The sequence below is a fragment of the Ornithorhynchus anatinus genome, chromosome 10 (genome assembly GCF_004115215.2).
Source record: "Ornithorhynchus anatinus isolate Pmale09 chromosome 10, mOrnAna1.pri.v4, whole genome shotgun sequence".
In the NCBI taxonomy this organism is placed as follows: domain Eukaryota; kingdom Metazoa; phylum Chordata; class Mammalia; order Monotremata; family Ornithorhynchidae; genus Ornithorhynchus; species Ornithorhynchus anatinus.
The window spans coordinates 14154937-14168490 of NC_041737.1; the positions used below are offsets into that span (position 1 = coordinate 14154937).

General features: G+C 39.9%; 1 protein-coding gene across 4 annotated transcripts in view; it reads left to right on the top strand.

Annotated features, from left to right (window-relative positions):
• The window catches only part of PCCA (propionyl-CoA carboxylase subunit alpha), a 323266-nt gene that overhangs the window by 255205 nt on the left and 54507 nt on the right, over window positions 1-13554 (top strand). For all 4 annotated transcript variants that reach the window (XM_029073673.2, XM_029073672.2, XM_029073674.2 and 1 more), the window contains one exon: window positions 6511-6564. In XM_029073673.2, coding sequence (XP_028929506.1) covers window positions 6511-6564 — 54 coding nt within the window. The remainder of the gene's footprint in view (window positions 1-6510; window positions 6565-13554) is intronic.

The window sequence follows — 13554 nt, forward strand, 5'->3', positions numbered from 1 at the left end:
CCCTGGCAGCAGTTCTTCCCTACACCCATGTGCAAGTCAAACTCAAGTTTTCAGATCAAGTGAGAGGGACAGAAGCATCTTGTCCCTTCAACTGCTCTGGAACTGCAAGAAAAGGATTCAGATCACTGTTGCTTATTGAAATATAATGGTAAATGTGGTATTCATTAAGTGTTTACTACTAAGCGCGGGGGGTGATACAATCAGTGGTATTGAGTACTTTCTGGGCACAGGGCACTGTACTAAACACTCAGGAGAGTATAATACAGCAGAGTTGGTAGACAAGTTCCCTGCGCCCAGTGAGCTTGCAGTCTAGAGGTAGAGACAGACCTTAAGATAAATTACACATATATACATAAAGGTTGTGGAGATACAAGATGTGCAGACTGTCTAGTCCCTGGCCCAGGGTGGGGCTTCAGAAGAACAGGTAGTTAACCTCCATTTTACAGATGAGGAAACTGAGGCACAGAGAACTTGATGACTTGCCCAAAGGCACACAGCAGGTACGTGGCAGAGCCTGATTTAGAATACAGGTCCATTGAGCATCCAGTCAGTTCTGCTATGCATTTTCACTACCATGTTACTAGGGAATTGGGGAATGTTCATCCAACATCATGAGCCTGTTTGGATGCAGCATGCTGCAGTGAACGAGTGAATACAAGCATCATCATCAATGGTATTTGGGTGCAGAGCCCTGTACTAAGCACTTAGGAGAGTACAGTGAACAGAGTTGGTAGCTATGTTCTCTACCCAGAACTAAATTACGATCTAGTGGATACTACAGTGCCATTTTGCCTTGTTGCAGGGATTTTCAAGAATGCAACCAGGAGAACGGAGTGTGTATCGATAATTTTTCGGCTCCATAATGTCCCACTACAAAGGAAAAGGAGAGCGTAGCATTCTTTGTTTCAATACTGTGCTGTGATTCTCCTCCAACTACTTCTGTTTAGGAGGGGTGTTTGAGTCAAACTGAAAATAATTATTGTTAAATTCACTACTTTAAAAGTTATTTCAGCCGTTTGTCTCAATGAATTACTTTTCTAGGAAATTAATTCTTTCAGACAAATGTTATACCTAATTTTTTAAAAAGCATTCTCTTATGTTTTCACCTATGATGTTAGAATGCTCATGTTTTGGGGGAGTAGAGTTTTTGAAACTGCTCAAGTACAATTATTTTTTTATTGAAGCCATTGTACCTATAAATCAGATTCAAATAAAAAGCCATTCCCAAGTTATAGGTGTAGATTTTTAGTCCAGGATGAGACTGGCCCAAGATGAAAAAGTAGAATTATTTCTTATAGACCTTATCGGTCAAAGTGTTATAGGACAGTCACAGTCCTTGTTATGATGTAGAATGGCTGAAATTCCATCTATTATGGGCTCCACGTTTTGGTGTTTTTTCTTACAGGGAACAAATAGAGCAGTACAATTTTGCTACTACTGCACTCAATTCATTTTTCTCCTCGAAAGAGGAATCTCTAATTTTACGTGGAGAACTCAAATAGTTTTCCTTTTCACACAATGTACTTTGGGCGCTGAATTTAATCTATTTCTGGTTAGTGGTATACTTACTGAATTTTGGTTTTCCCTAGCTACATTATTTGAATATTTGCAAGGAGAGCAGAGTTACTGCTATTGGCCTGTGTCTTTGTGTAGAATGATTTCTTCCATCCACCTGCTCACAGCAGGTTGTCTGCAGGCCTGAAGAGTACCTAAACACTTTTGAAAATTTCCTGAGGTCCTGCTAGGGTCTAACAATTTGTGCAGTTGTTTGACATTTCTCCCACTATACTGTGCCTCTGAGAGGTTTCCTCTTTTCTTTTTATTTTATATCTTGATGCTTAAACACATTTTCTTTTGGAGATACCAATTTATTGCAATACCGGTATGAAGTTGATTATAGCCCTTCCACAACCTACGTTGAAGAGGTCATTGATACCTAACTAAGTGGAACTAATTTTCTAGAGTAAAACCAAAGAATTTGGAGAAGTGTCACAGGAATCCCTTGTCATTTAGTGCAAAAAAACAGATTAAATTGATAACTTGTGAAATAATTGCATTATTCAGTATAGACAATACAAGTAGAACAGTTCAGCAAATTTGTGTATGCTTAGGAAATATAGTGAGACAAGAATTGAAATAATTTGGGATAAGCACCCCAAATCCAAAACTTTGGTTCGGGTATTGGGGGCTGGTGTATGTATGTGTGTGTTGTGTAATTCTATTTGGATAATATATTTTATTCATTTTAATATATTTTATTCATTTTTTCCTATTATGAAATATAATTTTTTTTAGGTTTTTACCTTGTTGCCTATGACATTTAAAAAAAAATCATTTTCAATTTGTTCACTAATTTGGGATTTTAATCTATAAATGTTGGTAAATGAGAAAGTAAAACTATACTTTTCATGTAATTCAAGTAATTTTCATTCATCAGAGAAGATGGTATTACTCTCGTGCCTCACTTTAGTAGCTAAAATGAATGTTTTGGAGGGTGTTTTTTTAATTCTTTTCCTCCATTGCAAGTAATTAGCTGTTCTTTCTTGTAATAAGCACGTGATTATGGTCTGGCTATCACATGTAAAATGAAACCTTCTATTAGAACGTATAGTATATGTAAATATATAACTTGGAATAAGTGGAGGCTGGTATTTTTTTTCTAAAGAGGTGGAAAAGAAGTCGTTAACCATCTCTTTTCACTTTCTGGAAAACATCAATTACAATTACAAATCTCAGAAACGAGCCCACCAGTAGAACAGAAATAACTCCTTTTAGTATGCTTCAAAAAATCTAATCACATTTAACAGCTGAGATTTATTTACAACTGTAATTTGAAACATTAATTATGATAATGTGCTTGCTTCACTTCTGATACGGTTTTCAAAAGCTTAGCAGTTCCCTTTTCGATCTCTAACAACATATGTTCCATGATTTTTTGGAATTCCTTTTTTTGGTTTTCTGGGGGGAAAATTTTGTCCGGGGGAAATCTTTGCCTCCATCTTAATTGGAGGATTACATTTTAGTGTTGCTGAGGGAGCAAACTCTGGAGAGGGTAAAAGATGGACTGTGGTAGAGGAGTAAATGTGGAAGATTGTTCAAACAGTAGCTCTGGTGGCCCAGTTGTGTCCAGGGCAGCGGTAGACCAGGGAACTACAGTGCCACCATTCTTTCCTGACAGAGGTATTTTATGGTGTTTGTTAAGTGCTTACTATGTGCCAGCCACTGTACTAAGCACTAGGGTAGACACAAGCTAATCAGGTTGAACGCAGTCCATGTCCCACATGGGTCTCTCAGTCTCAATTCTCATTTTACGGATGAAGTGACTGAGGCACAGAGTAATTAAGTGACTTGCCCATAAGTGGCAGAGTCAGGATTTGGGTGTGGGAGAGAGTTACCAAAACCCAATTTAATTGTAATTAAAGTACTGTACATGTTAAGCACTTACTATGTGCCAGGCACTGTATATTACTGCTGGGGTAGATACAAACTAATCAGGTTGGACACAGTCTGTGTCCCACATGGGGCTCACAGTTTTAATTCCCATTTTACGGATGCGGGAAATGAGGTATGGAGAAGTAAGATGACCTCCCCAAGGTCACTTTGCTGATAAGTGGAGGAGCTGGAATTGGAACCCAGGTCCTTCTGATTCCCAGGCCTGTGCTCTGTCCACTAGGCCATGCTGCTTATCGACGTGCGTGGAGCTGGCGGCAGAGACGCCCGGCTGGCGGGAAGACTTCGCTCCGTTCTCTGAGAGTGGACGGCTTGGCCCGGGAGGACCTCGCGGTGCCAAGTGGTCGGGGCAGAGGCCGGGGAAAGAACGGGGTGACAAGAGAGGCCAGGGCGGAGTCCCACTGGGGTAGACCTTTGGAGTTGTAGAGAGGAGAAGGAAAATCTGGAGCGGGACGGTCCCTGAAGGGATCGTTCTAGGGTGGGTCGGTCCGTCGTACTTACGGCGGGCAGAACAGAGAAGCAGCATGGCTCAGTGGGCAGAGCATGGGCTTTGGAGTCATAGGTCATGGGTTCGAATCCCACTCTGCCACTTGTCAGCTCTGTGACTTTGGGCGAGTCACTTAACTTCTCGGTGCTCAGTTACCTCATCTGTAAAATGGGGATTAAGACTGTGAGCCCCACGTGGGACAACCTGATTACCCTGTGTCTACCCCAGCGCTTAGAACAGTGCTCGGCACATAGTAAGCGCTTAACAAATATCAACATTAACATTATCATTATTATTCCCTCGGCACTTAGTAAGAGCTCAATTAAATACAATTGAATGAATGACTTGTAGATCTTCATATGCTCCGTTCTCTTTCCTTAGAACGTTTTTGGACCAGAAACTGTTCACTCTTTCCTAGATTTCTACTTAGATACCGACAAACCCAACCTTTTCCAGTATACCATATTGTACTTAGAAAAAATACAGCCTTCTCTTAGAAAACTGAGATGTGCGTTTTATAAAAGATATTTTGTTTTCCCTTCTGTGGTGAGACTGATGGGGCGAGGTTGTGGGTCTGGGTGTGATGGCTACAAAACAACCAAAGATTTCTGGTGGTCCTACAACTAGGCAAAAGGGCAATGCAGCTAGGCAAAGCACATTATTGGAAGGTGGAATATTTCATGAAAAAAAGACTGTTCCCCTCCCCCCTTTTTTTCATCTTACCATTTGCTGACAGCTTATCAGGTGGTCAGTACTTGTTTGTTTTGGCATAAACTGGACTCATTGTAGGCAGCCGGGACTTTGTTCTTTTTGCAGTTTCCAAAACCTGATTTTGTTTATCCTAGACTGTGGGAAAAGTGTATATTCCTGTTTCCTTTATAAAAGTAAACGTCAGGTTTTGTATGAAATTTTATTATTTTCCATTCCATTAATCATTATTGTTGAAATATGTCGGGCTATGGCACATCCTCTTGTTTTCATATGATTGTACAGATTGTGGTGACAGTTTATGACCTGTTAGTAAAAAAAAAAAAAGAAAAAAGAAAATAAGGATGTTTAGGCTGTGGTAAGAAAGAGATGCGTCATTTATATAAAATAGAGCAGAATTTCATAGTGGGCCACACTCAAAAACTAAGGGGCTATCTTAGCTCACCAATACCAAGTTAGTTCCAAAGTACATTAATTATCACTTTAGTTTTTTTATATGAACACTTTAAGATGAATATTAGCATATTTTCACTTCCATCATCAGTGGTATTTAGTGAGTGCTTATTGTCTGCAGGGCATTGCATTAGCACTTGGGAGAGAACAGCTTCTTAAAGTTAAAATTAATTACACACTGGCTATATGAATGCATCGTAGATCTTGGGATCACTGAGTGAGGAAGGAGAAAATCAAATACCTCATCACTATGACTGCATGTTTTCTGTGTGGCATAACTTCCTCTTTTTTTGGATTCTGTCAAATATATTACCACTGATTGAAATTCAGGAACTCTCCTAGCTTGTGCTTTTAAATATCCGTTTGATCTAATGTGGAACATTTTCTGTCTTGTGGATGGAAAAGATTTAGGGTTGGAATTTCATTTTCATCAAAAAAGGAAATGCCTCAGGAGGAACAAGTCTTTGTGCCTTTATATATTTACTCTGCATTGAATCCTCTTAACCTCTGCCGGCCACTTCGCTGAATGTGTAGAGTACTCTGCAAGTGAGAGAGGACAGTACAGCAAAAATCACCCCATTTTCTTCATGTAATCTAAATCATCTGGTCACAGAGACTAATGTAATAATAATAATTTTGGTATTTGTTAAGCACTTACTATGTGCAGAACACTGTTCTAATCGCTGGGGTAGATACAGGGTAATCAGGTTGTCCCACATGAGGCTCACGGTTAATCCCCATTTTACACGTGAGGTAACTGAGGCACAGAAGTTAAGTGACATGCCCACAGTCCCACAGCTGACAAGTGGTAGGGCCGAGAGTCGAACCCATGACCTCTGACTCTGAAGCCCAGGCTCTTTCCACTGAGCCACGAATAATGCATTTAATGTTAAATGATGTTCCTGTGGTTAACATTGGTAGCCTCAGGGTGTTATTAAAATCATATAAACTCATTGTGAGCAGGAAACATGTCTCCCAACTCTGTTGTAGTCTACTCCCACTACTTAGTATGGTGCTGTGCACACAGTAAGCGCTCAGTAAATACCATGGATCGATTTATCATTTATGATACAAATACTGCAGCCCACGTAACAGCCCACAGGTTAATCATTATCGGCATCAAGGATCATCCACTGTTGGATGGGAAAGGACCAGATTCAATCAATCAGCAGTATTCATTTAGTATCTAATGTGTGGTAAGCACTGAACTAAGTGCTTGAGAGAGTACTCCAGAGGTAAAAGGTACTATTCCTGCCCTAAAGGATCTCACAATTAACTGGGGAGTTAAACACAAAAGACAGGAGGAAGAAAAGAGTAGACAGGTGGGTATGTAAAGAGGGAGGTAAATGTTTAGGAATATTTTGCTTTGTGTCCTGAGTAGCCCCTAATTAGTTTTTACCTGTTTCTTTCAGTGCCTTTCACGAGATGCAGGTGGAAATATGAGCATTCAGTTTCTAGGCACAACGGTGAGTGTTATTATACTGTGTGTGTTTGCTGTATATACAAGAAAGGAATGTTAATAGATGCTAAACACATGTGGCCAAACCTGCTATGCCCTCTTCATTATTCCTTTTTGCAAATTGAAAGGTGAAATTTGAAGATTGAATATTTATTATTTTGCAATTTCATTTTTGTGCTGGTAGCATTTTCAGTGGAACAAAAATGAGTTTTAAAATGTCTTTTGGCAACTATGTTGATGAGCTTTGAATACTTTTTGCAGATGATCCTCTTCTGTCCCTTAAGTGAATATAAACCATATTTAGTGTATTTTAGAAAAAACAGGTCTCAGAATATAGTAATGGCACATCCTTAGTTGTCAGTTGGGTCATTCTTTTTTATTTCTTCGTATCTCATGGGCTCTTGCAAATCTTTGTCAGACTAAGGATATCCCACTTCTCCATTTTAAACACCTTCATTTTAGTTGGAGAAAACAAGCAGAGAAGAAAGACTGGGTAGAAATAGCACCAGCTTTTTTGTTGAGTAACAGAACCTTTGGGGTTTTAGTGAGCAGTGGCATACACAAGCCTTGATTCTCCCTTTAAAATTATCACATTGTAGGACAACCCTGAGCTTCTGTATGGAATGGAAATTCAAGTGATTTATGGCTGTGTGTGTGTGTACAGATGTGTATATTTCTGTGTATCTACGTATGTATTATCATCCTTTTGTTTTCAAGATGAGATTACTGGTGGTGATCTCCGTATGTGTTGCAAAGATCGATATGCAACTGACAGTTTATTCCCATTTTGTGCATGTAAAGGTAGTTCCTTGCTATGTTGATGTGCTTTCCACAAAAGACCTGTTGCTGTTTTCATAGTAATCTTGATCTTCCCAAGCTTCTGTTCAAGGACAGCAATTATCTCCAAGAAGCTGCATGCTAGGTTACTCTGTTGTTAATGTTTCACATCACCCCATGTTTGACCCTGTACTTCATAAAACACGCCTCCCACCCTCCCTGTTTGCATATGCCCCCTTTCAGTTCACCATAGAACAACTGATTAGAAATTAATAATAATAATAGTGATATTTGTAAAACGCTTACTATGTTACAAGTACTGTTCTAAGCGCTGGGGTAGATACAGTGTAATCAGTTTGCCCCATGTCGGGCTCACAGCTGGAATTAGAACCCATGTCCTCGACTCCCAAGCCCGTGCTCTTTCCACTAAGCCACACTGCCTCTCTGCTATCACCCCATTCTTCTCATATACCCTGCCCAGTGAAGCTATTTTGCCATGAGTATTGCCTTAGTAATAGTGAGTAGTGTAGTAATGATATTTATTATCCCCCCCCCCCCGCAGTGTACAAAGCACCATACTAAGCACTGGGAAAAACATTTTTATATCAGTGGTGTTTATTGAGTGCATACTATCAATCGATTAATGGTATTCATTCAGCACTTACTATGTTCAGAGCATTGTACTAAATGCTTGGGAAAGTACAGTACAATAGCATTAGTAGTCACATTCCCTGCCCATAATGAGTTTACAGTCTAGAGTGGGAAACAGACGTGTCAGAGTCTTTCAGACTTTGCGGCAGAGCACTCTACTAAGTGCTTGGAAGGCCGTGTGCATATTCATATATATGTATGTTGGAATATATAATGTTGGAGAAACTGCTCAAGAAGCTGCATGTTTACAGTAGTGGATAGATCGCACAGCCTGAAAGTTTGTAAATTGTTATGACATTTTAAACCTTCAGGTTGATGAGATGTTCCCAAACTCCATCTATCTCTCCAGAGCAATGTTGGCCTTCTTGATTCTGTGGTCCCTGCATCATTCGCAGTGCTACTTGCCTAAGAAACAAGATTTTGTAGTATCATTAAATTTTGGGTTGCCATTTGGCTGTGGAATAAAAACCAGGCTGTAGGCTTTCCCTGGTTTGGCCGGTGCATAACTTTGGCTTTAGTCGGGCATCTTGTCAGACCATAAAGTTGGGCTGATTTTGCAAAGCAATTCACAGTCATTGGCGTGTCGCCTTGTGTATGTGACTCAGAAACGTAGGCACCAACAGAAATGGGGTGATGGCCCCGTGGGGTGCCAGCATTATCTTAAGCCTGTAGCTTTTTGGGCTAGTCAGACTTGGAGCTGGAAAAGAGCCAACATGGGGGCTCTACTGCTTGCCCTCTGCCATCAGAACCTAAGTAAGGAATGAGCCATACCCTTCACTGCTCTCTCCACCATTTCCTCCTGCATACTCACAACAAGATACAGTAGTGCTCTCTCTCTCCCTCTCCTTTCCTTTTCCTTTTCTACCCCCCAGGGCTGCCCCCACCCTCAAAATAAAAAGTGGATGCACCTGCTCAAGAGCACAGTTACCAACAGGTGACAGTTCTTAGAAGACCATCTCAAAGATTTTTCAGTTATATTGTATAGCTTACTGGAATGCTTTCTGTCATATGCAGCTATCTTTTGACTATCTGATTGCCTGTGTTAATGGAAGTGGGAAGCAGTCCAGGTTATACTCATCCCACATAATACAGTAGATGTGCTAGTGTGTGCATGCAGTCACACAGCCAGCACACCTCCTGGCTCATCCCTTCCAGCCTTGTTCCCCATTTTAGGTAATGACAGTCACACCTAACCCTGTGTCCTTCCTGTCTAGAAGAATGTGTGAGAGAGAGAGCGTGAGCGAGTACACGCTTGTGCTCAGGGAAGGATCAGGGAGAGGAAGGGGAATAGTAATTCTCTGCTGCATTTGAATGGCAGGAAAAAGCAGCCTGGACCTAGTAGGGAAAGCCTTCAAATTTCACATACATTATTAGCTTGCTGCTACTGAAGAATTGCCTTGGTGAGCAAGAGTGGAGAGAGAGAAAACTCAAAGAAAAGAGGAGTGGGAAACAGTATGAGAGGGAAAAGTGAGAGGATTGAGTGTGTTACTCTGAGCATCCTTGCAGCCATTTTCTAATATGTTGAAATTTGCATTGGAACTGATTGTTCAGTGGGGAGGCAGAATTGCCTAGTGGATAGAGCATGAGCTTGGTTGTTAAGAGGCTTGGGTTCTAGTCCTCGTTCTACCACTTGTTCAGTGGCCCTGGGAAAATCACTTAACTTATCTGGGCCTTAGTTCCTTATCTATAAAATGGGGATAAACTACCTATTTTCCTTTCTTCTTAGACCATGATCCCTAAGTGGAAACTGACTGTCAGATCTAATCATCTTGTGTCTACCCCAGGGTTTAGTGCAGTGCTTGGCACATAGTAAGCACCTATTGTCATTGTCTTTGGGAGATCCTTGAGAACCACAGATAAGTGTCTGGTCTGTTGTTTTCTTTTATATGTGTGTATATATATATATATAATATATATATATATATGCTTCCAAGCACCTAGGACAGAATTCAGCACAATTGGGCACCTACTAAATCAGCTCTTAGGAGGCATATGAAGGAAGAGGAAGAAGTGGTGAAAGCGTTATTTGTTTCATCCCCTTTTCAGTGTATTACTAAACAATTATTAGGAGAGGTTTTAAGAGTTACAAATAAAAATTAATCCAGTCATTTTCTATTTGCTATCTCCTAATAACTCTGTATGGCTGCAATAGTTTGAAAATAGAAGCACATTGTGAAGTGTAATTGTTTTGTTGTAGTTCTTGGTAAATACTGAACTCAGGAGACTTCAGAGACTGAGATTGAATCATGCGGAAGAACAAAAGGATCCCCACCTTCCATTCCTAAATCTGCTGATGTAAACTGAGCATTTTCACACCCTGTACTGGTGGCAAGGAGCAGTCCTAGGTAGATCAGGACCAGCCAGTAGCCATTTTCCTCACATATTAGATTCAGTTCATTCAGACACGTCAGTTCGGAGAGCAAGTGTGTTGATTTTGAAATTTCTTCAGATTCTTCAATTTTTTCTATAATTGCTCTGTAATAGCTCTGTGATTGTAACTGTGGTTATTAATTTGTTTTTGAAATTGTAAAGTTAGAATTGAGGACATTTTTAGAATACTTCGAGGTCTGTCATTTGAGCTTCAGATACGCACACTTGACCTCTTCCTCAGCATCCATTTGCAGTGCCAGCTGACTGGAAGCACAGTCAAGCAACCTGTCTCAGGGACATCATCCTCGATTAAGGAAAGAACTACTTGATTTGCTGACATCAGACAGCCAACACAGGTGCGCTTACTGGTGTTTGATAAAACCCGAGCCTAAACCCAAATGAATCAATTGACAGAGACACTGAGGAGAAGTGGAGAAATGCTGCTTTATTCTGTAAAGATTACAGGCATCCTGTGTAGCTAGTTGAAAGACAGGGAAAGTGCATTCCGCCAGATGGGTTTGACAATTACAAAGTCAGATAAATGTGATTATCAAACTTGGAGCCATTCTAATTTGATAATTCATTTGTAATCTACACAATTCTATTAATAAAGCAATAATGCCATGATGTCATTATTCCCAAATAAGATTGAAAGCTGTATTTGAAGTTTAAGGAATAGAAACCTTAGTTGTCCTCTTTTACTAGGCTTTGGGGAGGTCTCTGTGCTACATATATGCCAATATTGGTGTCTCAGTACTGGGTCAATCAGTGGTATTTATTGAGCGCAGAACGTGTACAAACTACTGTACTAGGAGCTTGGGAGAATACAATACAATAGGGTGTATAGAAACCATCTTTGCCCACATGGAGTTTACAGTCTAGCTGGGTGAGGCAGACATTGGAATAAATTACAGATAGGGGAAATGGCAGACGGTAAGGATATGGACAGAAGAGCTGTGGGGCATTACTGCCATTTGGTAGCCCCTTTGGTATCTGATTAGCCCTATTTAGGAACATACGCTCACTCTAACTGGCCTATGGTCTTGGAAAGGTGCTATTATATTGATGTATGTACAGTAGTGGGGGGATTGCCTACTACTCGATCACACTCAACACACAGGGATAAAATGAAAACTGTACAGACAGCAGGCATGCACCAACACGCACACAAACACCCCAATTACTTTGGTGTACTTGACCAGGTTATCACTTGCTTGAGGACCAAAATTAGTTTTGATTTTAAAATGAGAAGATAAGCCGTGTGTTTTTTCACATATGGAAAACAGTGAATTCGGTGAGATTCTCTATATTGAAATAATTTTGTTAATTGATTTCCAAAGATATTGAGCAAAAGCGTATCCCAGTTTGGGTTTTTTTTTTTCCCCTAAAGGATGATATATGTTGCTTAAATGGAAACATATGTGGAGACTGTGCTTTTAAACAGCTTTCTGATGGCTGCAGATTTGGCATTTGCCCAAGAACTATTTAGGAAGTATTAATTTATATGGCTTTGTAGCTTAACCACGAATCTTAATGAAACGAAATCTCGGGGAAGTTTGTAAAGCTAATTTACATCTCAAAATGTACATTTTAAATTGCGTTTTTATTGAGAATAAATATACTTTATTTCTCATTAGTCTTGAAAGCTTGAGTGATAACATCAGTAAAATAAACATGTTTTACCAAGCTTTAACATTAAGAAGGCTATTAATATGACCCTTGATACCCGAGCACAATTAGATTTCAAAGCGAGCATTTAAGATGTAACAGCGATTAATGACAACCATCGAAAACAATTTTGAACTCCATCAGTTTAACTCAGGAGGGTAAGCTTAATATGATAATTTATCTAGTTGAATAGTATCTGCTTAGCAGGAAAGTATGCAAATATGTGACCCGTACCTAGCTCCTAAATGGATGCTGTGCTGATAGATTTATCAGTTCCATTAAAGAACTTTGGGGAACTTTGGAATTTCAGCAATTGTTCCCTTGGAGGCTGAAAACCCAACCTGGTCTCATACTGGGACCATTCTGGTCTTCATATTTCCATAATTTGCCTTTGCTACTAATATGACAGCAAGACGCAAATAACTGTTTCTAATAATATCAGATGGAATTGTGGAGGACAGCATTTTAATGTAGTAAAAGACCTCCCCGTGGGGTTGTTCTTGCCACTATAGAACAGCAGTTACACAGTTGCAACAATAGTCTCTTAATTGATTCGTTTAATTAGCAAGAGATGAAGCTTGTGCTGCATCTTGTCATCTGATTTCACAGGGGCTGCTACTACAAGAGTCTTTGCATTTATGACATTTTTATATTTAGAAGCATGGACAAAAAATTTTCTGCTGAAAATTCACTCCTACTTCATTGCAGAGAAAAACCCCAATTTGGACAGGTCTCTTTACATTATCTCCTTAATTCATGTGTTTTGGTATTTAAGGTAGACAGCTGTCATCTGAGAGCTGATAGACCTCGAGGCACCTCCAGATAGAATTTACGATCGAGTAATAGAGGGAAGGGAGGCGCGTAGTAGTCGAATACATATATGGGCAAACCACTGCTAGACCAAATATGCAACTCTAAAATTTAAGAGAGAAGGAACTATTAGGGTCGCTCTGGACCTCTAAAGCTGTACTTAGAGAAATAAGATTACATTACTGAATCCAGCCGTCTGCCTTGTGATGTGAAGTAGCGTGGCTCAGTGGAAAGAGCATGGGCTGGGGAGTCAGAGACCATGGGATCAAATCCCGGCTCTGCTGCTTGTCAGATCTGTGACTTTGGATAAGTCACTTAACTTCTCTATGCCTCACTTAGCCTCAGTTACCTCTTCTGTAAAATGGGCATTAAGACTGTGAGCCTCACGTGGGCAACCTGATCACCTTGTATCCTCCCCAGTGCTTAGAACAGTGCTTTGCACCTAGTAAGTGCCTAACAAATACCATCATTATTATTATTATTATTATGTGGTAGCATCTTATCCTTGATGGTACTACTGTATTTTTTTTTTGGAAAAATGTCATTTCAATGTTGGATTATTTGTTTTTGGAGTGTACCCTTCAGCATTTTTAAAGCAATGAGTTTAAATAAAGGAAGATTATTTGAGGGCTCCTTTTAATTTCCTAGCCCATACTTGAGAATCAGGTTCAGTTGTTTTCAGTACATAGTTGATATCATTAGAAAGGCCCTAGAAATCTTT